This window comes from Salvia splendens, chromosome 18, assembly GCF_004379255.2.
Source record: "Salvia splendens isolate huo1 chromosome 18, SspV2, whole genome shotgun sequence".
NCBI lineage: Eukaryota > Viridiplantae > Streptophyta > Magnoliopsida > Lamiales > Lamiaceae > Salvia > Salvia splendens.
In genome coordinates this window covers 7,067,215-7,093,695 of record NC_056049.1, presented here as the reverse complement: position 1 = coordinate 7,093,695, position 26,481 = coordinate 7,067,215, and the positions used below count along the sequence as shown (strand labels likewise).

Genomic DNA, 26,481 nt, shown 5'->3' with positions numbered 1-26,481 from the left:
AATTCCAAGAGTGGACTTAGCAAGAAACTCTTATTTATTATTCATAGAGTAATCAAACTCCAACTAGCTAGGTTCCGAATAATAAAACCTCGTTTCGAGCTCCTCTTGTGGATGTTATCAAACGAGACTCTCCTCGCGCACGTTTCAACATAATAGCAATCCTAGCACCTCTAGATAATGATCACCACTACCCAATATACCTGGATCGTTGGGTTACGAAAAACCCGCACCTTTGGTAAGTCAAAGTAGTGGATACTCAATATCGTATGCTCAATGCTAACGTACATTGATTAAGAAGTTAATTCTCAAGACCTCGTCTTTCAGTAGATAGCATAAAGACTCGTCTTGCTGTTAGATCCATTCAGTGCTATACCACACCAACGTCATCTTATTTCAATAAGGTTTAGAAATAATCGGACAGACATTGCAACCTTTCGCGATAGGTAGTCTAGGTCTATCTAGGTTGTGAAATTCTTATTTTTCTTTGTTTAGAACTGACCGTGTTACCTTAAATTGGACGACGCCCACAACCGGTCTACTAAAACAAGACTTAGACTTTGTTACATTTGCTCATACATTTAAATATGCAATAAACAACCATTAAATGTAAAACATAACAACATTATGACAAAAATAATCTGTTGCATTTATTGGAAAATAACCATTAGAGTTTTACAGTATCCAATCACTCGAAAGGTGATTTCTAGTATACAAAACCCTAACATACTATACATTACCGAACAGAAAGAGTGCATTATATAATCATAATCATACTTATACATTACATGTTTAATTTCGTCCAACTACTAAGTCAATATTAAAGCAAGCACTACAGAGATGGCTCTAATTCGCGGACATACATACATGTTTTGAATCTCATAGTATACAACACCCCTAGGCCCATAAATCGGCAACCCTGGGGGAATGATTGAACGCCCATGTCACATGAAATAACAAACCTAGTAGTATGAATGCACCGTAGCCACCACATAACCATAAATCGTCAAAAATGATTCGATAAAACATTACAGAGGCACACGAACATGAAACACGAATTTCCTGATCTAGACAGTTTGGTTATGCGACTGAATTTCAAAAAAAATTGAAACCATCCAAATCAATAAACATGTGCGTCAATTGTTGGATTACCTTCTTCCATTGACAATCAAAATACCTGGAAAATCTGTATGCGTTCGATTTAGATTCGATAAAGCTGTTAAACACCAATTATTCGCCATGTGGTCGAATGTTATAAAACGCGGACTGAAGGGGAAAGTATTAAACGAAATCTGAATGAATTTTGATGAAAAACTGCAATAATCATCCACGGAGGAAATCAAGGAACTTCCCATAACAACCATATTTGTTTTTCCCTTTTTTAACCTTGTCGGCATTTTTTATCAATTAATTAAAGTATATGCAGTGCCTATTTTGGGCCAGAAGATCATGATAATGAACGGCCAAGATTAAGAAGAAGATAGGAGAAAATATGGGAAAAGGAAATGAATACATCCATATATATATATATATATATATATATATATATAGGGTTGTAATCAATTGAGATTTTTTAGCCTAATTGAGAATTGAGATGCATTATTAGCCACTCATTTTTATTAAATGAGTGGTCCAGAATTTACCACATGGAAAATATTTTTACATTAATTAATTGTGAAAGGGCAGAATGGTAATTTCATCATACATTTTATTTAATAAATATTTTTTTATTTTTTTAAAAAAAATTAAAAAAAATTTTCGATTTTTTATTTTTTTATTATTTATATTTTTTTTGTCAACTACATATACAATTCATGTCAACTACACACATATAATGTCAACTACATATACAATTCATGTCAACTGCACATATATAATGTCAACTACATCTATGATTCATATCACCTATACACATATAATGTCAACTATAAGCTGTTGACATTTGATGTGCAGGCTATTGACATTTGATGTGCATGGCTATTGACATTTGATGTGCAGGCTACACATCGTAGTTGACATCGCGTGAAAATTAAAAAAATTAAAAAATTAAAAAAAAATTTAAAATTTTTTTTAAAAAATTTTTAAAAAAATAAAAAAATAATTTTTTTTTAGTTGTTGACATTTGATATTCTGGCTATTGAAATGAAATGACGATAATACCCTTAGTTGATATAATCTACTTGTAGTTGACATTTCAAAATGAGTGGCTGAAAATGCATCTCAATTATCAATTAAGCTAAAAAATCTCAACCTAACAAGACCCTATATATATATATATATATATATATTATATATATGGGTGCAGTATAATGATAACCCCAATTTCCGTAATAACCCTATAACTAAATCTGGACCACACATTTTTAAAATCACGTGGTCTAGATTCAAACTTAGCTTTCCTTCATAAAAAAGGTGCAGAGGGTAAATATGTCATTTCGCTGATTTAATTTCTGAATTTCGCTCATGATAAAATTTACGTATCCAAATTTCGCTCATTTAAATACGTAAAATCTTATTTCCCATGATATACAGATGTATGAGGATCAGTTACACGTATGTATGAGGTTCAGTTATACGTAAAATCTTATTTCCCATGATATACAAATTTCGCTCATTTAAATACGTAAAATCTTATTTAAGTATCATTTTATCAGTCAAAAGTATCATTTTATCAACTCAGAGTATCATTCTATCCGGCAAAACTATCATTCTATGCAATAAACCTAACATATATCATTTTATCAGTCAAAAGTCTCATTTTATCAACTCAGAGTATCATTCTATCCGGCAAAACTATCATTCTATGCAATAAACCTAACATATATCATTTTATCATTTTATCAGTCAGTCAAAAGTATCATTTTATCAACTCAGAGTAGCATTCTATCCTGCAAAACTATCATTCTATGCAATAAACCTAACATATATCATTTTATCATTTTATCAGTCAGTCAAAAGTATCATTTTATCAATTCAGAGTATCATTCTATCCGGCAAAACTATCATTCTATGCAATAAACCTAACATATATCATTTTATCATTTTATCAGTCAGTCAAAAGTATCATTTTATCAACTCAGAGTATCATTCTATCCGGCAAACATATCATTCTATGCAATGAACATAACATATATCATTTTATCATTTTACGTGATATTTGACGAAATTCAGAAATTAAATGAGGGAAAGGACATATTTACCCCCGCGCTTTTTTTATGAAGTAAATCTAAGTTTGAATCCCAACCACAAGATTAGAAAATATGTGTGGTTCAGATTTGATTATAGGGTTATTACGTGATTATAGGGTTATCATATGATCACAACTCTCTATATATATATATTAGGGAGATGATCAAAACAATATATATATATATATATATATAGGGTAGTGATCAAGAAATAACTAATTTTAAGTGTATAACTAGAGAACAAATCTCAGCCACTCATTATCTTAATCCAATGACCAAAATAAGTAAATATTTTTAGTTAATAAAAACTGTATAAGGGTATTTTAGGAAATCAACTTTATTAGAATGTAACATGCTTAATTCCTCTTTTCACTGACCAAAATAAAATTGCTTCTTCTTCACCGACTTCTCCTTACCACTCATCTGCCTCCGTGAAATCCCCTCCACCGTGGAGGCGGCGGAATCAAAGCTAGACTTATAATACCAGAAGAATTCACGAGTTCCTCCGTCGAAGACGAAGCAACGACGACGTTTGGAAAGCGAATTGCCTGCTGGAGAGCAAGATAGGTAAAAACAAGGAGAATTTAAGAAGCGGCTGGAGATTAGTAATGGCGAATAATATCGAGGGTTCTGTTCAAATAAGGGGGAGGAATCTGATTAGAATTTGTTGCTTATTACTTATTAACAGAATCTGGCACTAGACCCTCTCTCCTCATTATTCTTATCAAACTAAGTATTTGAATTTATAAGCAGCAAAAACATCTAAATATGCACTAACTTGGCAGAAAAACCACGATTTCAACCTACTCATTCTATAAACAGATCCCATCTAAAATGATTTATCAAGTTAATTATTTTGAGACAATAAAAACTAAATGACCATTTTGTTATATTATTTGATACTTCCACCATCTCACAATAAGAGTCATATTTGATGTGAGCACTGAGTTTTAACAAATGTAAAGAATAATGAGTTAGAAAAGTTAGTAGAATATGTGACTCAATTACGAATGATTTTACTTCACTCTTGTTTACGAAACACATCACTCTTATTATGATTTTACTTCACTCTTGTTTACGAAACACATCACTCTTATTATGATTTTACTTCACTCTTGTTTAGAGTGAAGTGTTTTGTGAACAAGAGTGAAGTAAAATCAGAATAAGAGTGATGTGTTTTGTAAACAAGAGTGAAGTAAAATCAGAATAAGAGTGATGTGTTTTGTGAACATGAGTGAAGTGTTTTCTGAACAAGAGTGAAGTAAAATCAGAATAAGAGTGATGTGTTTTGTGAACAAGAGTGAAGTGTTTTCTGAATAAGAGTGAAGTGTTTTGTGAACAAGAGTGAAGTAAAATCAGAATAAAAGTGATGTGTTTTGTGAACAAGAGTGAAGTAAAATCAGAATAAGAGTGATGTGTTTTGTGAACAAGAGTGAAGTAAAATCAGAATAAGAGTGATGTGTTTTGTGAACAAGAGTGAAGTGTTTTCTGAACAAGAGTGAAGTAAAATCAGAATAAGAGTGATGTGTTTTGTGAACAAGAGTGAAGTAAAATCAGAATAAGAGTGATGTGTTTTGTGAACAAGAGTGAAGTGTTTTCTGAACAAGAGAGAAGTGTTTTGTGAACAAGAGTGAAGTAAAATCAGAATAAAAGTGATGTGTTTTGTGAACAAGAGTGAAGTAAAATCAGAATAAGAGTGATGTGTTTTGTGAACAAGAGTGAAGTAAAATCAGAATAAGAGTGATGTGTTTTGTGAACAAGAGTGAAGCGTTTTCTAAACAAGAGTGAAGTAAAATCAGAATAAGATTGATGTGTTTTGTGAACAAGAGTGAAGTAAAATCAGAATAAGAGTGATGTGTTTTGTGAACAAGAGTGAAGTGTTTTCTGAACAAGAGTGAAGTGTACTCGGAAATGATGTAGAGGAATTGGCTAAGATGCCGTTTTGATGAAAAGCTGTTGTCGTTTACTCATTTTTCATTTTTTTAAATTCATTTTTCTGCCCCACAAAAGCATTATTTTACTTCACTCTCGTTTACAAAACACATCACTCTTAGGCATGATTTTACTTCACTCTTGTTTACAAAACACATCACTCTTGGCATGATTTTACTTCACTCTTGTTTACAAAACACATCACTCTTGGCATGATTTTACTTCACTCTTGTTTACAAAACACATCACTCTTAGGCATGATTTTACTTCACTCTTGTTTACAAAACACATCACTATTGGCATGATTTTACTTCACTCTTAGGCATGATTTTACTTCACTCTTGTTTACAAAATACATCACTCTTAGGCATGATTTTACTTCACTCTTGTTTACAAAACACATCACTCATAGGCATGATTTTACTTCACTCTTGTTTACAAAACACATCACTCTTGGCATGATTTTACTTCACTCTTAGGCATGATTTTACTTCACTCTTGTTTACAAAACACATCACTCTTATTCTGATTTTACTTCACTCTTGTTCACAAAAGACATCACTCTTATTCTGATTTTACTTCACTCTTATCATCTGCTTAAAATCCAGCTAGTCAATTGATCAAACACCTTCTAGCATCAGCATTTACAAATTTCTCTCTGATCAAATAAATAATTAAGAATGAAAATTTAGCCGAATTAGAAGAGGATGAACTTCAATTACTATTATTACAAGAATTTCCGTAGCTCAATTCGCCGTATTTATAGCTGAAACCGATCGCCGCCTTTGCTCGGGCAAATTCTAGCTTTGATGAACAGAGCTCCGAATTCTTCAATAATTCTTGAATTCACATACAACATTCAGCAACCTAAGAGTAATTAAACTCAATTTCGAGCCGGAATTCCCATACCGGATGATGATTCCGACGAGCAGCGACTTGTCGATCACCGTCTTCAGCTTCACATTCTTCGGCCCGGTCAGCTTCTGCGCGCGCTTCACGATCTCCGCCAGATGCTGCGGCTCCAGCTCCACCACCGACGCCACTGTCGCCACCTCCGTCTCCGACAGCCGGTTCGCGATCAGCTCGAACTCCGCCGCGATCTCCTTGATCAGATCCACTCGCTTCATGTCCGTGAAGTTAACCTTCAAATGAAGTAAAAATTTACATAATCTAATTTTTTTTGTGCAATGACCATTATACCCCACATTGTTATTGTGAAGTAAATTTGTGATAGAGGGAACTAATTTCTCCTTAAATTAGAAAATTAACCCTAGCCCTTGATTTTGTTGATCTTGTGGTTGTGATTTGTTCTCTAGTTATTTGGTTAAGGGGTGTTTACCATAGATCACTACCCTATATATATATATAGGGTAGTGTTAATCTCCTTTTCCTCCCTTAGATTTAAGTTCATTCTTAATTGGAACCGTTAGATTTGAGGGATGGACGATCCGATGAGAAGCTTACTAATGATCCCGTGTTGCATTATTAGGCTCATTCTGTGCATTATATGGGTATAATTATAAAACAACAATGAATTAAAATGGAATGAGCGAGATTTCAGCGGGATTTTCATTGACCTTCCATCTATTCACTCCCCCTCTCACTCCAACCGTCACTCTCCTCAACCCAGAATCAAAATTTTGTCTCCCTCAATTCCCCCCTTTTCCAAACCCTACCCGCCGGCGAATCACAGCCGAAACCACACTCCCTTCGCCCGTGACCATCAAGTTCAAATCGACAACAAGGTAGGGTTTAAATGCTTCAGTTTTTCGTAATACACAGTGTTAATCGACGATTTTCACCGCCGGATCGACGATTCAATGTTTTCTCCCAAACAATATCACGTTTTTCAAACTCATTTTTGCCGAGAATTTTCATAAATCTTAGAATCGTTTTTGATTTTGTTAGGGTTATGTACATTATTGAAGTTTGTAGTTAATGACTGGTTTACTATTGTCTATTGAGCGATTTGGTAGTGAAAATCGTATCCGATTTTGATTTGTGGTTCGTCTCACAGATCTGTAATGACGAAGAAAGGCATGCCTATCAAAAGCCAACCAACCCAGGCTGCAGGTGAGCAATTTCTTGCATTTGCTTGTATATTTTTTGGATTATTTGTACATTATTGTACGGCGTGGTGTACAGTATGGTTTTTGGTGTTTACTTGAATGGATCTGTACATTATGTAATGTTTGTGTGGTCATTACTTGAATGCAATGTTTGTGTGGTCATTACTTGAATGGATCTGTACATTATGTAACTATATTTATGCATTATATATCTTGTATCATGCATCTTGTGACTGTTGTTGTATATGGTCAAAGATTGAATGGAATAGTTGTATGTTTATTACTTGATTTACTCAGTGCATTATTTGCCTGTTTGAATGCATTATTTACCATGTTTTATACATAATGTGACTGCTTTTGTAAAGCCTTCGAAGAGCGAAGGCAATATTTATATGTGAATTGTTTTAATGAATTTGTACATTATTTAACTATTTATATGCATTATATACATGTTTCATGCATCAAGTGCTTGCTGTTGTACATGGGTTAAAAAGTGAATGCAATATTTTTATGTTCATAACTAGCCTGAATCTGTACATTATGTAGCTATTTCTATACATTGTTTTTCATGTTTTATGCATCATTTGACTGCTGTTGTACATGAGTCTAGGAGTGAATGGAATATTTTTATATGTTCATTACTTGAGTGATTCTGTTCATTATTTGGCTATTTGAATGCATTATTTATCCTGTTTTATGCATCATGTGACTATTGTTGTACATGTGTCAAAGAGTGAATGGAATATTTGTTTGTTTATTACTTGACCGGATCTGTACATTATTTAGTTATTTTAGTGCATTATTTATCATGGTTTATGCTTTATGTGACTGTAGTTGGACATGTGACAATGGGTGATTGCAATATTCATGGTACATTTGTTGATTTATTCTGAACATTATTTGATTATTAAAATGCATTATGTATCAGTTTTTAGGCATTATTTTGATGCTTCTGTACAAGGGTGTATAAGTGAATGCAGTATAACTGTCCACATTATTTTATTCAGTCTGTACATTATGTAACTAATTGTATGTTATTATTCTGTATGTTGTACAACATCAAAGCAGCTAAGATTGGACATCAACGAGGCGGTTGATGATATACTGCCAGTAGGAATTGCCCATAAATTCCGGGAGCGATTAGCAGAGGCCGGGACTAGTACAGCTCCGGAAGAGACGGAGGATAGGAAACCAAGGGGTAGGAACGTCGACCATCTGTATTGTCGACGAACCCCTACAGAGTTTCTGAATTGTATAAAGAGTTTAACTCCACGGCAGAAGGAAGTCGTACGGAACTTGTACATGAGTCTAAGAGTAAATGCAATATTTGTACATTATTTAGCTATTTCTATGCATTATTTATCCTGTATTATGCATCATTAGACTGCTGTTGTACATGAGTCTAAGAATGAATGCAATATTTGTATGTTAATTACTTGAGTGATTCTGTACATTATTTGGCTATTTGAATGCATTATTTATCCTGTTTTAGGTATCACGTGGTTGCTGTTGTACATACTACACCCTAGCCCCTAGGCTTGTTAAACCCTTAGGGAAAATAAGAAACGTGCGCCAAACATCAAAACACGACATAACTTAAATTAAACGGGTCAGGATAAATGTTCATTATATATCACAAATAATGCATTAAAGAAACTAAAACCACGCATTACACTACATAATATGTACATTATGTATATCTGTTTTAAAAAATACCTACGCACTATGCATGTGCAACCCGAGACGAATTACTGCAACTCGTGTATTTGGACAACGTTTTTTAGACTTAGAACATACTACACTCTAGCCCTAGACTTGTTAAACCCTTAGGGAAAACAAGAAAAGTGCGTAAAACATCGAAACACGGCACAACTTAAATAAAACGGGGCACGATAAATGTTCATTACATACCACAAATAATGCATTACAAAAACTAAAACTACGCATTACACTACATAATATGTATATTATGTATATATGTTTTAAAAAATGCCTACGCGCTATGCATGTGCAACCCCAGACAAATTACTGCAGCTCGTGTATTTGGACAACGTTTTTTAGACTTAGAACATACTACACCCTAGCCCCTAGGCTTGTTAAACCCTTAGGGAAAACAAGAAACGTGCGTAAAACATCGAAACACGACACAACCTAAATTAAACGGGTAAGGATAAATGTTCATTACATACCACAAATAATGCATTACAGAAACTAAACTATGCATTATACTACACAATATGTACATTATGTATATTTGTTTTAAAATATACCTACGAGTTATGCATGTGGAAACCCAGACGAATTACTACAGCTCGTGTATTTGGACAACGTTTTTTAGACTTACAACATACTACACCCTAGCCCCTAGGCTTGTTAAACCCTTAGGGAAAACAAGAAACGTGCGCCAAACATCAAAACACGACAAAACTTAAATTAAACGCGTCAGTATAAATGTTCATTACATATCACAAATAATGCATTACAGAAACTAAACTACGCATTATACTATATAATATGTACATTATGTGTACGTTTTGTGCGGCTTCCTCCTTGTCGAACCGCACGAAGCCATAGCCCATCGAGTTCTCGTTGTGATCGACTGCGATCTTGCAAGAGAGCACAGTTCCGAAGGCAGAAAAGGTCTCGAAGAGCGCCTTTGTGTCGATTGCTTGATCCAGATTCTTGATGAAGAGATTAGCATATCCACTTTTTCGGAGGCTAGGATCTCTGTGAGAGAACATGATCCGGATTGGCTTTCCATTGACATGAGTGAAATTCAAAGCATCTTTTGCATTAGAAGCTGCACATTATCACAATTTTAAGCCATCAAACATAAAATATTTCACTTAGGAATTGTATCTATCATCACTTATAAGCTGCTAAATGAGAATCATAATTCATAAGGAAATTTAATTGGAAAATTGTACACACACAGTTCATTCAGATTGGGGATCTGAATAATCGAATCACACCATCATCACTATTAATTCAATGATATTCCAACAAAAAAAATATGTGGAGTAATGAATAGGAGATGCATGCTAATGAAAAAACAGAATGAATTACGATCACCGTCGATCGGAGAATTGAAATTGACGTAGGCATATCCGAGCGACGATCGGCGCGTCACATCTCTGCAAATCCTGACGGAGGCAACAGGCGCAACGTGGCTGAACAGATCGTAGAGCTTGCTCTCGTCGATGGAGAAAGAATGAAACGAAATCAATAAACATGGGCGAAAAGCGGGTGAATTACCTTCTTCCATTGATAATCGAACAATCGTGGAAATCTAAAACTGTATGCGTTTGATACAGAGACAACGAATCTGTGAAATACCAATTTCTCGCAGTGTGATCAAATCAAAATTAAACCTGGACTAATGGAGAAAGAAATCAACGAAATTTGGGAAGAAAATAGGTTGAGAAACTGCACAAAGCCTTAACGGAGTAATTCATGGACCATTCCATAACTAACTCCAATTGTTATTCTCTATTTTACCCCAGCGTTAACAATTAAGAAAATTTGATAATTTCAGATTAAGATTTAAACCATTAGATCACTATAAATCTACGGATGAGATTAAGAAGGAGAAAGGATTTATAAGGTGAAAAGGATCCTAATAGGACCATATATATATATATATATATATATATATATATATATATATAGGGGAGCGTTATTCTCCTTTTCACATCTTAGATCATTTTTCCTTCTTAATATTACGCGTTAGATCTAAGGTATCAACGGATCAGATTGATTCTATAAAACTGGTTCCATGTTGCATTATAGAAGGTGGTTGTATGCATTACAGGGTTATTATTGACATTTGACGGAAAAGTAACTGCCACATTTTGGTATCTGCGAATAATGCACCACATGGTCACGAGTAATGCATATAATTGACTATATAATGCACAATCTGTGAACTGCAATGCATACGAATAAGATGTACCATGTTATGATGTTTGGACACACGTTTCTTGTTTCCCCTAAGGGTTTAATAAGCTTAGGGGCTAGGGTATAGTACGTAGACATTACTAACAAATTGTTGTTATTGGAATATACGTATGTGCATTATTTGGTTTAGGTAGTGCATTATGTAGCTGTTAATTGTCATTATCTCAGTATATTATGCATTATTAGAGGTATTGTGTATATGGGTTAATCAACGGATTGAAGATTACATACGTGCATTTAGTAATGTCTACGTACTATACCCTAGCCCCTAAGCTTATTAAACCCTTAGGGGAAACAAGAAACGTGTGTCAAACATCATAACATGGTACATCTTATTCGTATGCATTGCAGTTCACATATTGTGCATTATATAGTTAATAGCATCCATTACTCGTGACAATTTGGTGAATTATTCGTATCGTTTTATAATTTGTTATTAATGCGTACGTACTATACCCTAGCCCCTAAACTTATTAAACCCTTAGGGGAAACAAGAAACGTGTGTCAAACATCATAACACAGCACATCTTGTTCGTATGCATTGCAGTTCACAAATTGTGCATTATATAGTCAATTATATCCATTACTCGTTACCATGTGAAGATTACATACGTGTCTACGTACTATACCCTAGCCCCTAAGCTTATTAAACCCTTAGGGGAAACAAGAAACGTGTGTCAAACATCATAACACAGCGCATCTTGTTCGTATGCATTGCAGTTCACAAATTGTGCATTATATAGTCAATTATATCCATTACTCGTTACCATGTGAAGATTACATACGTGTCTATGTACTATACCCTAGCCCCTAAGCTTATTAAACCCTTAGGGGAAACAAGAAACGTGTGTCCAAACATCATAACATGGTACATCTTATTCGTATGCATTGCAGTTCACATATTGTGCATTATATAGTCAATTATATGCATTACTCGTGACCATGTGGTGCATTATTCGTAGCGGTCTCCAGCCATTATTAGATTACTATTGTACCCTCATAATGCACAAAATAGGACAAATAATGCAACACGGGATTAATTACCCAATGTTGATCTTGACCGTCCATTTCTCTAATCTAATGGCTGATATTAAGAAGGAAAAAGGAGGAAATATAGGAAAAGGAAATGAATACATCCCTATATATATATATATATATATATATATATATATATATGGTCCTATTAGGTTGAGATTATTTACGTAAATTGAGAAATGAGATGCAATATCAGCCACTAATCCACCAGATTAATTAAATGTCAACAGCTATCACATTATGTCAACACGGGGGTATAACTGTCATTTCATTAATCAAATGGTGGAAAAAATAAAATTATATTTCAAATCATTTTCTAAAACACTCTCTAAAACTCTCGGTGAAATATCTTCTGTGCAAACACAAATTTGTTGAACTTCCTTCAAACATACATTTCTACAATGACGATTGAAGATGAAATTCGAAGAAAATAGGTTGAAGCGTCGATTGTAGCTGAATCGGTTGAAGCGCCGATCGAAGAAAATCAGCGTTCCACATCAGCGGTGGTTCCGCCTTCTTCAGCGGTGGTTCCGACTTCTTCCGCGGTGGTTCCGACTTCTTCAGGATCAGCAATTTATTCAAATTTGAAATATATTGCTTCGATTTTAGTTTATTAAATTAAATCTGGATTTGTTTTCTTATGAATTTGATTTGTGCTGATTTTTTTTTGATTAGCCATGGTAAAATCGAAATTGGAAGCATCACCTACCAGTTAAGGATTTGGTTAAATTCTTAAGATTATTGACATTTCATACAATAGCTACTGACATAGCTATAATAACAGTATATGCTTGTTTGAATAGCTATTAGGATGACTGTAGATTGAACCAAAAAGAGTTATTGATATAGATTTATTGTGTTTCATTTCATACAATAGCTATTGACATAGCTATAAAACAGAGTATATGCTTTTTTGAACACAGTATATGATTTGTTTAACATGGATATTGACATAGGTATTGACATAAATTTATTAACAGAGTATACTTAATGCTCGAACTTATTATTGATATAGATTAATTGTGATTCATTTTAAACCAGAAAACAGAAAAATATCAAAGCGAAAAAGGAGTACCTCGGTATCACAGAAAGAGTTAATGAATGTTGAGAAAAAACAAAAGAAAAGTATAGAGAATGAAAAACAGAGTCAGAATGCTGAAAATGTATCTCAAAGGCTTCTAGTGAAAAGGAAGCCTTTGTTTTTTGTTGATGCAATAAGCCAATTGAATGAGGCACAGATTAATTCTGTGAAGGAGATTGGTTTTGAGAGTGTCTTGCATTACATAATTGAATACATTCCTAGTAGATTAGCATTTTCTTTGTTGAAGAGCTTTGATGAAGAAAAGTGTAAGATAAAGCTTTATAATGGGAAAAAATTCATATCACGGAAGAGGATGTGGAGCTTGTGTATGGATTTCCAAGAGGTAACATTACTTACTGTAGAGAGAAGTGGAAAAGTAATGCACCTTTCATGAGGGAGTTAGCAGAACAATGTGATACGAAACCAGGAAATGTGAACCATAAAGCTGTTGAACAGCTTATGTTAGCAGATAAGGAAGGAGGACCACAGTTCAAGAGATTGTTCTTGGTCCTATTAGAATCCGCATTGATTGAGCCTTCAACATGTGGAATGATAAAAACTAAGATTGGAGAGATAAATGATGACTTGGATAGGAGAGATAAATGATGACTTGGATAACGTAAGAAATATCAATTGGTGTTCGTATACAATCTCTGTGCTCAAGTTTGCTATGGGAAATTGGTCGAAGACAGAGAAGAACGCCTTTGCAGGACCACTTCCCTTCCTCATGGTATGTTTTACATTTTGCATTACATTACTTATTGAAATGACTTCTATGTGTAGTTGATATAGCTTGTACTGTAGTTGACATTAGTTATTTAAGGGGCTTGTGTATTCAGTTGACACTAAACACCAGTAATTGACATGAATTTTTTAACATATGCAGCTCTACTGCTTCGACAGAGTTACACAAGATACGCGTCTTGTTCCTCGCACATTTCCATTAATGAAAGGATGGAAAAGTGAGCATCTACGGGCTAGAGAAGATAGAGAGACAAGTGAAGGAGTTTTTGGTTTAGGACGTATAAAGAAGAGATATGTTCGTACTCTGGAGCAGCATGAGGAAGAGAAGCAGGAGGCTGAGGTGGAGGAGCAGATGCCTCAACAACATATTCCTATGACTGTGCGGTTGGGTCTTCCCAGAACCTACTCCCAAAAAATTTCATACAGGAGGAGCAGCAGCAAGGGAATGAAGAAAAAAGCGTTGATGTAAATGAAAGTGGAGTTGGATCTTCTTCTCAGAACATACTCCCATTACATATGGTGGCCAATGTAGTAAAATACATCAAGCAGATAAATGATGGCAGGACCAACCTTCTGAGAGTCCTCAATGAAGCTTCGTCACAGATCGAGAATAATGATTTATTTGGACTTATTTGTGATATAGCTAGAAATGCAATTGGAAGCCAAAAGTCTCCAGTTGCCTCTGTGAGTGACATTTTTCTCCATTTGTCACAGTCATATAATATAGACAACGATGTTGTTGTTGATAACTGGAAAGTTTTGTTTGATTCAATACGGAATGCTGAAAAAGCAAACGAAACAATTGAAGACTTGAATGAATTTCCAACTTTCAGATTGGATGATTTCTTTGATAAAGTAAGTACATAAACAACCTATAATTATATTAATACATCATTTTGTTGATATATGTTTCTCTTCGTTGACATTGAATTATTCTTATAGTTTAGAAAGTAACATTGTTGAACTAATTTTTTAATAGGCTGTAGAACAAAGAAACAAAGATAACTTACCTACCTCACCAGTTGGTGATCCTGAAGAGGTCAGACAGACTGTTGAAGAAGACGAACAAAGAAAGGAGAACATGATTTGTGATGACCATAACGAATCAAACTCTCCTATCTCGACAGCCGTACTAGGATCTCCACGGACAGCATCCCCATCTCTCCAACAACAAGAAGTCAATGCTTCAGAGCATGACAACACACTGACATCACTAATAGGATCTGAGAACAGGGGAAATAAGTTGGAAATTTAAGAAGAAGTTGAAGCTGATAGAGAGTTAAGAACACAAGATGCCTTGCACATATTATCAAAAGTATGTGGTGACTGTGAAATCAGCAACAATGAAGAAGCAATCAAGGCCACAAACACCATTTTTGATATCATAAATGAACAGGTACAATTTACAATGATTATCTTAAACTCTAGAAGCTTTGTATATAAATTTTATAGATTTTATATAAATTATTGACATTGTGGATATCGTAGTTGACATAGATAAATATATAATTAACATGGTATAGCATGGAGTTTCAGTAGAAAATACAAATTGTATATATGGAGTTTCAGGAAGACTGGGAGGATGCAGCTGCATGCTCAATTGTTGAGTATATGATGCAAGAGGGTATTGAAACAATGGATGACACACCTCCTGAATGGAACGTGCAAAAACAAGGATATAAAGGGAAAGAGACGATGCATGAGGAAAAAGAAAAAACTCCTGAAAACGCAGAGAGAAGAATGACGGTCTACCAGGTAAAATAAGTAAATTAACCTTATTACTTTTTAAAAAATCACTGAATTGTTGTTGACATTGCTTGTAATAGTTGTTAAAATGGCTTGTATGTGTAGTTGACAAGCATGTAGAGTAGTAGACATAACTTGTATTTGCATTTGACAACATATGTATCGTAGTTGACATAATTATATTAGTTATTGATATGGTTAGTATAATATAGTTGACATGATTTGTTATTGTAAGTAACATTAAATTCACTGACAACAGAACCCTGTTCCAATCTCTGAGATTCTACTGGCTGAAGCTAGAGAGAGACGGACTCATGCTGAAATGCGACCCAGCCCAGTGCTACGCTCACCATTTGAAATACGAGTTGTGCATATGAAACCAATCCTGAACCTGGATGAAAGAGATATCTACTACTACATAGTAGAAACTGAAGGAACAAATGAGTATGTGTAATTTAATTCTTTGAATCACTTTTAAATTTCTATGCAGCTGACATAATTTATGAATGATGTTTAAATGTTGTCTGCACGATTTCATTTCAGTGATACATGTGCTTACACTAATGGCTTTGTTTGGGCAAGCAAAGGAGTGTTTTCATCTCTGAAACTCCATACAGAAATCAGTATAGGTGTAATTGATGTATGGGCAACATACCTAAACTTTAGAGAAAATGAAAGGGCAGAAACGTCACCTCCACGACTTTTTCTAACAACATCCCCATGTGTGAGTAATCTAAACTTATATGAAAACTATTTGAATGACATATTTCACTCACAAAAAATGTTCAATGCAATATTTGAATATAACAAATCAGGAGCCTCATTGGAATACATTACAATCCAAGAACAACTTTATGTCATGAATTGATCAAGAGACTAGTAGAATACAAGATTTTGATTGGAGAAAAATTGATTTGGTAACAAATTTATTTTTGTACAGAGATCTCACAGTGTCAACAACATAAATTTGGACAGGTGTTGTCAAATTCTTTTCTCTAATATTTTCTGTCATGCTATACAGGTCTTCTTCCCAGTTTTTACAAGTGGCTAGTACTACCTTGTGGTATTTTGGATGAAGATCAACAAAATTGAGATAATAGATAGTGTCAAACCACCTAAAGCAAAGGATCCATTGGAAAAGTATAGCCTTCATGTCGGAATACTGGTATATTTTTTTCAATAAAATTGACATTATGTTTACATTTTGTTGACATAATTTATGCATCTTGTCGAAATACTTTGTATAAATAGTTTAGTTTAGTTTTTTTATATATTTGCAGAAAGATATGTTTGAGGCATACTTCAAAGAGAAGAACATATCAGAGCTATCACAAAATATAAAGAAATCTCCATACAAAGTTGTTCCTTTAGATTGGGCCACAAGAACCAATAAAGAAGACAGTGGTATATATTTGATGCGACACATGGAAACTTACTTTGGCAGAAAGGGAAAGGAATGGAATATTGACTTTTCTCCACGTGGCACAAAGATTCTACAGATACTCAGAGGAAGATATTGCGAAGCGATGCTTACATCAAGGAGCAACAAGAAGTGTATGGATATGGTACGCGTCGCTGATGATTGGATGACATCAATCAAGCACAGATTGCCTGAGTTACAGAACAAGTTCAAGGAATGGTTTAGCTGTAGAAGCAAGAAGTAAAAAACTGTTTTATTCTGATTTTGAACAAAAAGTGGTTTGGATATTTGATCTTATCATGTATTTTAGATGGATATGTAAAACTATTATCTTAAACTGATTTTTAAACCATGCAGTCTATAGAAATATATCAAATGTCAACAACTAGAATTAAATGTCAACAACTATTTTTTCATATGAAATGTCAACAACCAGAATTAAAATGTCAACAGCTATTTTTTGTTATCAAATGTCAACAACTTGAATTAAATGTTAACAACTATTTTTTCTTATTAAATGACAACAGCTATTTTTTTAATAAAGTGTAAGCAACTATTTTTTCTTATAAAATGTCAACAAGAAGTATACAACTATTTTTTTCTTATTTTTTTTATTTGACATAAGTTCTAGCATAATTATAATACAATACATGCCAATAGCTTGAATATAAAATGTCAATAATTTATAGCAAAAATGTCTACAGCTTTTCAATAGGCATCATATAAAATGACAACAATTCAAAAACAAATTTTTTAATTAAAAAAAAACACTTTCCTTCCTTCCTAAAAAACAGAGTTAAACAGAGTTGTAATCAAATTTAAAAATCATTTCTCTCATATGTCACTTCAAAACCCAACTCTCTCAAAATAAGATTTATATTAAATTTCTCTCCCAACCACTTTCTCTTAAATCTTCATGCCGATAGAAATCGGAAGTCGACTTTTATTCAATTCCTAACCCTTCATCTACAATATCCAATCAGTTTGATTTATAAGCTGTTTTTATCTTCTGCCTAAAAAATAATTTCTAAAACAATGACAAGGGAATCGATTGACATTCAGGAACCGATTGACCAGTCGACCATTGCTGGAAAAATGGCGTCCAATTTGGAGGTCAACACCAAATCGACTGAACCGACTCATTCAGGTTAAAGATTACATTCGTTTTTTAATTGTATGGCTTTAATTTTAGTTTTTTAAAACAAAGTTTGAGTATTCAAAAATTTTATGTTTAGGTTTTCATAATTTAGTTATCTGATGAGTTCGAATTATGCTTTTTTGGGGGTTGATTAGCTATGGAAATTGATGAAGGGTCGGAAGCGGGAAATAAAGAAACAGAGGAAAATCTTCTTCGAGTTAATTACTCCTCCTATATATTTAAATTACAATAATTATTGACATTAAAGGATGTCTGTTGACATAGTGGTGTTGACATTTTGTAATAGTATCTCAATAGCTATTGACATAGTGTAGAAAACAGGGTAAGCTTGCCCTTGTTATATATATGGCTGTTACGATGGCTGACTTATATGTGTACTTGCCATTGTCATATAATTGTTATATATATGGTTGTTATTAACATAGGTAAGGATAATTTCATACAATACCTATTGTCATAGCTATAGACATAGCTATAATAACCAGTTAAGGATTTGTTTGAATAGCTGTATATTGAACCAAAAAGAGTTATTGATATAGATTTATTGTGTATCATTTTGGATTTATTAACAGAGTATACTTAATGGCCAAACTTATTATTGATATAGATTTATTGTGTTTCATTTTAAACCAGAAAACAAAAAAATATCAAAGCAAAAAAAGAGTACCTCGGTATCTCAGAAAGAGTTAATGAATGTTGAGAAAAAACAAAAGAAAAGTACAGAGAATGAAAAACAGAGTCAGAATACTGAAAATGTATCTCAAAGGCTTCTAGTGAAAAGGAAGCCTTTGTTTTTTGTTGATGCAATAAGCCAATTGAATGAGGCACAGATTAATTCTGTGAATGAGATGGGTTTTGAGAGTGTCTTGCATTACATAATTGATTACATTCCTAGTAGATTAGCATTTTCTTTGTTGAAGAGCTTTGATGAAGAAAAGTGTAAGATAAAGCTTTGTAATGGCAAAAAAATTCATATCACGGAAGAGGATGTGGAGCTTGTGTATGGATTTCCAAGAGGTGACATTGCTTACTGCAGGGAGAAGTGGAAAAGTAATGTACCTTTCATGAGGGAGTTAGCAGAGCAATGTGATACGAAACCAGCAAACGTGAACCATAAAGCTGTTGAACAGCTTATGTTAGCCGATCAGGAAGGAGGACCACAGTTCAAGAGATTGTTCTTGGTCCTATTAGAATCCGCATTGATTGAGCCTTCAACATGTGGAATGATAAAATCTAAGATTGGAGAAATAGTTGATGATTTGGATAATGTTAGAAATATCAATTGGTGTTCATATACAATCTCTGTGCTCAAGTTTGCTATGGAAAATTGGTCGAAGACAGAGAAGAACGCCTTTGCAGGACCACTTCCCTTCCTCATGGTATGTTTTACATTTTGCATTACATTACTTATTGAAATGACTTGTATGTGTAGTTGATATAGCTTGTAATATAGCTGACATAAGTTGTATTAGTTATTTAAGTGGCTTCTATATTGAGTTGACACTACACACTAGTAATTGACATGCATTTTTAAACATGTGCAGCTTTGCTACTTAGATAGAGTTATACAAGACAAGCGTCTTGTTCCTCGCTCACTTCCGTTAATGAAAGGATGGAAAAGTGAACATCTTCAGGCTAGAGAAGATAAAGAGATCAGAGAAGGAGTTTTTGGTTTAGGACGTATAAAGAAGAGATATATTTTGGACAAGGAGGAACAGCAAGGGGAGGGGGAGTAGAAAAAGGAGGAGAATGAGCACGAGCAGGAGGAGCGCGAGGAGGAGGAGGAGGAGGAACATGTACCTCAACCACAGATTACTCCTGACAGTGGGGTTGGGTCTTCCCATAATCTACAAATACCAAAAAATTTCATAAAAGTAACAAACATTCTTGACATGAATCACGAGAAAATCAATCTTGTCAAGACCCTTAAAGAAGCTCCTCAACACATCAAAACTAATTATTTATTCGGTATGTTGTGTGATATGGCTAGATCTTCAGTTGGAAGCCAAACAACGACAATTGAGGCTGTGAATGAGAAGTGTCAACTATTGTCCAAGATGTTTGAGGAAGACAAGCCTAAAACTTTTGATCGTTGGAAAACAATCTCTGAATCAATACTTCTTGCTCAAAAAGAAAAGGAAGCACTTGAAGATTTGGCTGAATTTCCAACTTTCAAAACGCCACGTTTCTTGATAAAGTAAGTACATCATTTTCTTTACATATGTTTCTCTGAGTTGACATTAGATTACTCCTGTAGTTTAGATACTAACATTGTAGAACTAATTTACAAGCAGTATGCAGAGCAAGGAAACAGAGAAAATATCCCTACTTCGCCAGTTTCTGATCCTAAAGGGGTGAGCCAAATCCTATCTTTTGTTATTTAGAATCAATTGAAATCAAATTTATATTAATTATAAATTACTAATTGAATAGGCTGCTGAAGAAGGAGAATGAACAAAAGAGGACACAGTGGTTGATGACAGTAATGAATCAGCCTCTCATATCTTACCACCAGTTGCAGGCCCAACGGATGACGCATATGTTGAAACGAACAAAGAAAAGCAATATGAAAAAGGGAAAGAGAAAGAAGAGAATATTGTTAAAGTAAAATAACTAAACTATGATTAAAATGACTGAATTGTTTTTTATTTGGCTTGATAGTGAAGTTGACATTTGGTTTTAATTGTTGTTGACATGTTTTTTTGTGTAGTTGACATGACTTGAAAGTGAAGTTGACATTTGGTTTTAACTGTTATTTACATGGCTTCTGTGTGTAGTTGACATGGCTTATAATTGTTGTTGACATGGCTTATGATTGTTTTTAACATGACTTATAATTGTAGTTGACATCGTTCTATGTGTAGTTGACATAGTATGTAACATAGTTGACATGACTTGTACATGTAGTTGACACGATATGTGCTGGGTGACATGACTTGTATGTGATGTTGACACGAGAGCACCATAGTTGACATAATTATATTACTTGCTGACATGGCTAGTATATATATTTGACATAATTTTAATTGTAACTAACATGAATTTTATTGCACTAATAACATAATGTTGTTTCATTCTGGGAGATTCCAGTGCCAAAAGTCAAAGTGAAAAAGTCTCATGCTGAAACGCATTCTGACCCATTCATAGGCTCTTCATTTGACATAAGAGTTGTACATACAAAAACATACCTGGAAGCTAATGAAAGAGATGTCTACTACTACATACTAGAAACAGAAGGAGTAGACAAGTATGCATCATTTAATTATTTCATTGATCTAAAAAATATTTTTTAGTTTTCTGTCAGTTAACATGATTGAAGAATGTTGTTCTTGTGTCGTTTGTATAACTTCATTTCAGAGATGCATGCGTTTATGAGGATGATTTTGCTTGGGCGACCAAGGAATTGTTTTCGTCTTTGAAGCCCCATGAAGAAATTAATGCGGGTGTAATTAACGCATGGGCTTCACACCTGAACAACAGAGAAAAATAAAGGCCCACAACATCACTTTCACGCTTTTTTATGACTACATCTCCATGTGTAAGTAATCTTAAATTATAGGTAAACTGTTTGAATCAGACGTCTCCTTAACCAAACTTGTTAAATGCAGAATTTCAATGTAACAAATCGGCCGAATAATTGGGATGGTTCGACAGCAAAAAAGAATTTAATTTCTCAGATAGATAATGAGATTCAAAGAAGACCAGATTTCAACTGGAGAGAAATTGATTTGGTAATAACATCTCACAATGACATTTACGTAAGAATATGAAAGGTGTTCTTTGGATATAATTTTATCTTTAATGTCATTTTATCTTTCATCTCATACAGGTCTTCTTCCCAGTTTGTGCAAATTTCCATTACTATCTTGCAGTATATTGGATGAAGAAAAACACCATTGAGATAATAGATAACAACAAGCCACATAAAGCTATGGATCCGTTCGAGAAGTATGACATTGATATTGGTTTAATTGTATGCTTTTATCTATGTTATTGACATATTCTCTACATTTAGTTTACTTAATTTCTACATCATGTTCAAATGCTTTGTTTATGTAGTTTGATTTAGTTATTTATATATTTTGCAGAAAGATATGTTTGAAGCATACTTCATAGAGAAGAAAATGTTAGATATTTCAGAGAATGTAAACAAGTCTTCAATCAACTTTCTGCCTTTAGAGTGGGCCACAAGCACGAACAACAAGGACTGTGGTGTCTATTTGATGAGGTACATGGAGACCTATGTTGGCAAAAAGGGCAGTGAATGGGATATTGGCTTCTCTGGACGTAGTGTAAAGATTCCCCAGATACTCAGGGGAAGGTATTGCTACACGATGATTTCATCGATTTACAATAACCAAAGGTCGCCGATGTTACAACTGGCTCATGATTGAATGGAAGCAAACATGGAGAAATTGCTTGAGCTAAACAACAAGTACAAGGAGTTGTTTAGTCGTAGAAAAAAGTAAACAAAAAGTGATATTAATGTTAAATGTTGACATGGTTGTACGTGAAGTTGACATGGTTGTACGTGCAGTTGACATGGCTTGTGCGTGTAGTTGACATGGCTTGTAACACAGTTGACATGGCTTGTAACACAGTTGACGTCGCTTGTACGTGTAGTCATATAATACATTTCAATAGACAGCAAATCAAATGTTAAAAACAAATAAGAAAATGTCATCAACTTAAAAACAAATCATATAATTAAAAAAACAAATATTTTTCCCCTTATTTGGCACATGTACATGAATTATGGTCATATAATACATGTCAATAGACAGCAAATTAAATGTTAAAAACATATAAAAAATGTCAATAAACTGTATAAAATGTCAACAACTAAATAATTCTCATATCAATAGCCAAAATATCAAATATTAACTACTAATAAGAAAATGTCAATAACTTGTAGCATATGTTAAAAACTCAAAAACAACTCTGTTTGTTAAAAAAAAACAATTATGTCTACTTTCTGCCACAACTCCTGGCATTATGATCAGTCACTTTATGACACTTTCCACAATGCCTATGAAGTTTACTTGCTTTTTCAATTGCTTTCTCTATGCTCGACTTAATCCTGCTTTTCTTGTCACTTGCACCTCCCTTTGTACTAACCACATCTAGAGCACGTGCAGTTATTTCTTCAGGTACAGCAATACCATATATATTCTTGATGGAATCATTTTTATCAACTGATGAAGATCCAGTAGTGTCATCAGTAAAAATTTGAGGAGCAATACCGCAAGCAAATTATCCAATGCAATCAGATGATTTTTATTCTTAAAAGCGCGTTGATATAGACCAAAGTAACGTTCACGACACCTGTTACCAATCTGTAGCTTGTCATCTTCGTTATAACCTGCAAACATATAACATGTCAATATCCTATATAAATTATATGAACACTAAATCTGTAACATGTCAACAGCCTATACAGTTTATATCAACACAAAATTGAAATATACTAAACATGAGTGTTTTTGTTAGATACAGAGAATGTTGGCGTCTTGTTTGAGCAACATATGACAAATCAACTGAAATATCTATAGGAAGCAGTTCACATACCTTGGCCAGACGCACTTTCATCACTCGTGAGATCATGAACTGCCTTCAATAATTCACTTTTCAGCCACCGGTTACCAACATACTTCTCTGGAATATTGTTGACATCTTTGTTTCTGAGGACGAAGAAAAGGTGGCTGCATAGATAACCACACCTTTCAAAGAGTTTACACTCACAATCAAATGACTCGGTCTCTTTCTCATGTGTAACTGTGAAGGTCTTCTTTCTAGCATCAGAAACTTTAAAGACCTCGATGTTCTCCAAAGTGGACATGCTAATCATCTGACAACTCTTATCAGCCTCAGAAATCAATTCTTGTACCACTCTAAACATCATATTCGTGTATACAGATGCCAATTGCTTCTCAAATGCTAAATCAGTGGCATATTTTGGAGAGATTACAGAATCATAATAGTCAAGCCTTTCAGTTTGATTCTTTTGAGCTTCAATGGCATTGTTATACTGAAGAGTGAAGTCAGCAAAATTAAACAACGGTTTCGAGTACCTCTTAAAAAAACTGTTTTCAGATTCTGAAAAAGATGTTGTTCTCATTAAAGAACCCATAGGAACATCTCTAAAGTAGGCTGGGATCCACATATGTCTAACAGCAAACATGTCCTTAAACCATTTATGATCTTCCACACCATATTTTTCAACAATATCAGTCCATAATATGTCAAACTCATCTGGATATAACAATTCTGACCAAACACAAGCTTTAAACTCCTTACTAAACTTTTCTCTATCAGAAATAGATTTAGGTATTTTCTCAAACAACTTGCTCATAATATGCCACATGCACAAACGATGTCTTGTACCATATAACACCTTCTCAATTGCAAGCCTCATTCCTCAATCTTGGTCTGTGATTATGATCCTTGGAACAACACACATGCATTCAACAAACACAGTAAAAAGCCATGAGAATGCATCACAATTCTCACTGGATACGAAACCAGCTCCAAATGCAATAGGACACCCGTGATTGTCTTTCCCAGTAAATGGACCAAACACCATACGATACCTATTGAACAAATAGATCAACACAAAACATCAACAAATTTTTCATAATAACCAATGTCAACTACAGATATATCCTATGTTGACTACTATGTCAACTGCTAAGTCAACTAACTACTATGTATGTCAATTACCAAGTATAATAAATAAACTACCTGTTTGTCGAATATGTTGTATCAAATGCTACAACATCTCCAAACATATGGTAATGTTTCCGAGACTCAGCATCAGACCAAAATAAGCTCACTAACTTATTATCATCAGGTGATAATTGATATTTGTAAAAAAGGCCTTCACAAATTCTCTTCTTCTCTTGCATCTGATTTAGGATCATTTGAACATCCACTTCTTTCAGTTTGTCTTTAATATCACGAGAACAATTCCTAACATCATTCAATGTACACCCAACAACATCATAACCACCAAAAAACTCCTTTAATAAGTTGAAAGTTGAAGTAGGACCGATGTTAGCTTTGGTGCAAATCTTCAACAAACTTGTGATGAACATCATTCATACTGCGATTTCCTTTCATAAATCGCTTATGATCTTTGTCAACCATAGCATGATTGTGTTCCTCAATGAATTGATGCACAAGATAATATTTAACACCACAATCAGAAAAAAAAAAAAAACTTGAAACTGATCCTTGCTCCACATCCACACCTTTTTGTGCCACGTCTGCGTTTCTTCTTTGAAGTTACTTCATCGTCATCTGACACGTTCACATCGTCAGATATAATTACATCGACATCCAACGGATCAACTGTATGAAAACCTTGTATGTTGCAGACAACATACTGAAAAGTAATAACACCACCACTAGACCTATTTCCAAATGTTCAAAAATCAAAACAAGCCTCTTGAGCATACTTTTCATAAAAGGAAATTCCCTCCTCAAGTGAAGAAATTTTTTTACCTTCATAAGGCCTCAACTTAGCCTTGCAAATTGGAATAACATGTCCTACTACATAATGGGAAAATATGTCAACAACCTAAAACAGATAATGTGAACTAGCATATCTTAAATGACCAACACCTGAATCCAGAATCAAAATCTCAAAATAAGCAGCACCAACATATCATTCATCCTATCATGGACTATCAACCATAGCCATAACCCATTCCTCCAACAACAAACACCACAGCAGGGGTTCTTCAGACAGGGGAGGGTGCATTTTGTATACAATTTATTTTGTATGTCAAAAAAATGTTAACAAAGAGTACAACTAAATAGAATATTTAACAGGTAACATACATCATGTCAACATATTTGCATTTATATCAACAGAACATCAATTCAAATCAGAACATAATGTCAACTATCATATCATAAATGACCCACACCAGAATCAAAATCTTAAAATATGCAGCACCAACACACCAACACCAACATCTTAGACATCCTATCATGAACCGTCAACCCTACCCATAACACCTTCCTCCACCAACAAACACCACAACATGAGCTCTTCAGCCAGGGGAGAGTGCATTTTGCACACAACTATTTTGCATGTTAACAAAGAGTATACCTACATAATATTTAACATGTAACATACATCATATCAA

The 26,481-nt window shown here is 34.1% G+C and overlaps 2 protein-coding genes across 2 annotated transcripts; both read right to left on the bottom strand.

Annotated features, from left to right (window-relative positions):
• Nucleotides 1-5,947: 5,947 nt before the first annotated feature.
• On the bottom strand, nucleotides 5,948-10,451 carry LOC121776662 (polyadenylate-binding protein-like). Its single transcript, XM_042173846.1, has 3 exons — nucleotides 10,253-10,451; nucleotides 9,718-9,986; nucleotides 5,948-6,259 (listed from the first exon to the last, which is right to left on the bottom strand). Exons 1-3 carry the CDS (start codon nucleotides 10,449-10,451, stop codon nucleotides 5,948-5,950), a joined length of 780 nt encoding a protein of 259 aa, XP_042029780.1.
• A 12,845-nt stretch (nucleotides 10,452-23,296) lies between these two features.
• LOC121776661 (protein FAR1-RELATED SEQUENCE 5-like) lies at nucleotides 23,297-24,743 on the bottom strand. Its single transcript, XM_042173845.1, has 3 exons — nucleotides 23,897-24,743; nucleotides 23,634-23,690; nucleotides 23,297-23,523 (listed from the first exon to the last, which is right to left on the bottom strand). The coding sequence occupies exons 1-3, from the start codon at nucleotides 24,741-24,743 to the stop codon at nucleotides 23,297-23,299; spliced, it is 1,131 nt and encodes a 376-aa protein (XP_042029779.1).
• Between the last annotated feature and the right edge of the window lie 1,738 nt (nucleotides 24,744-26,481).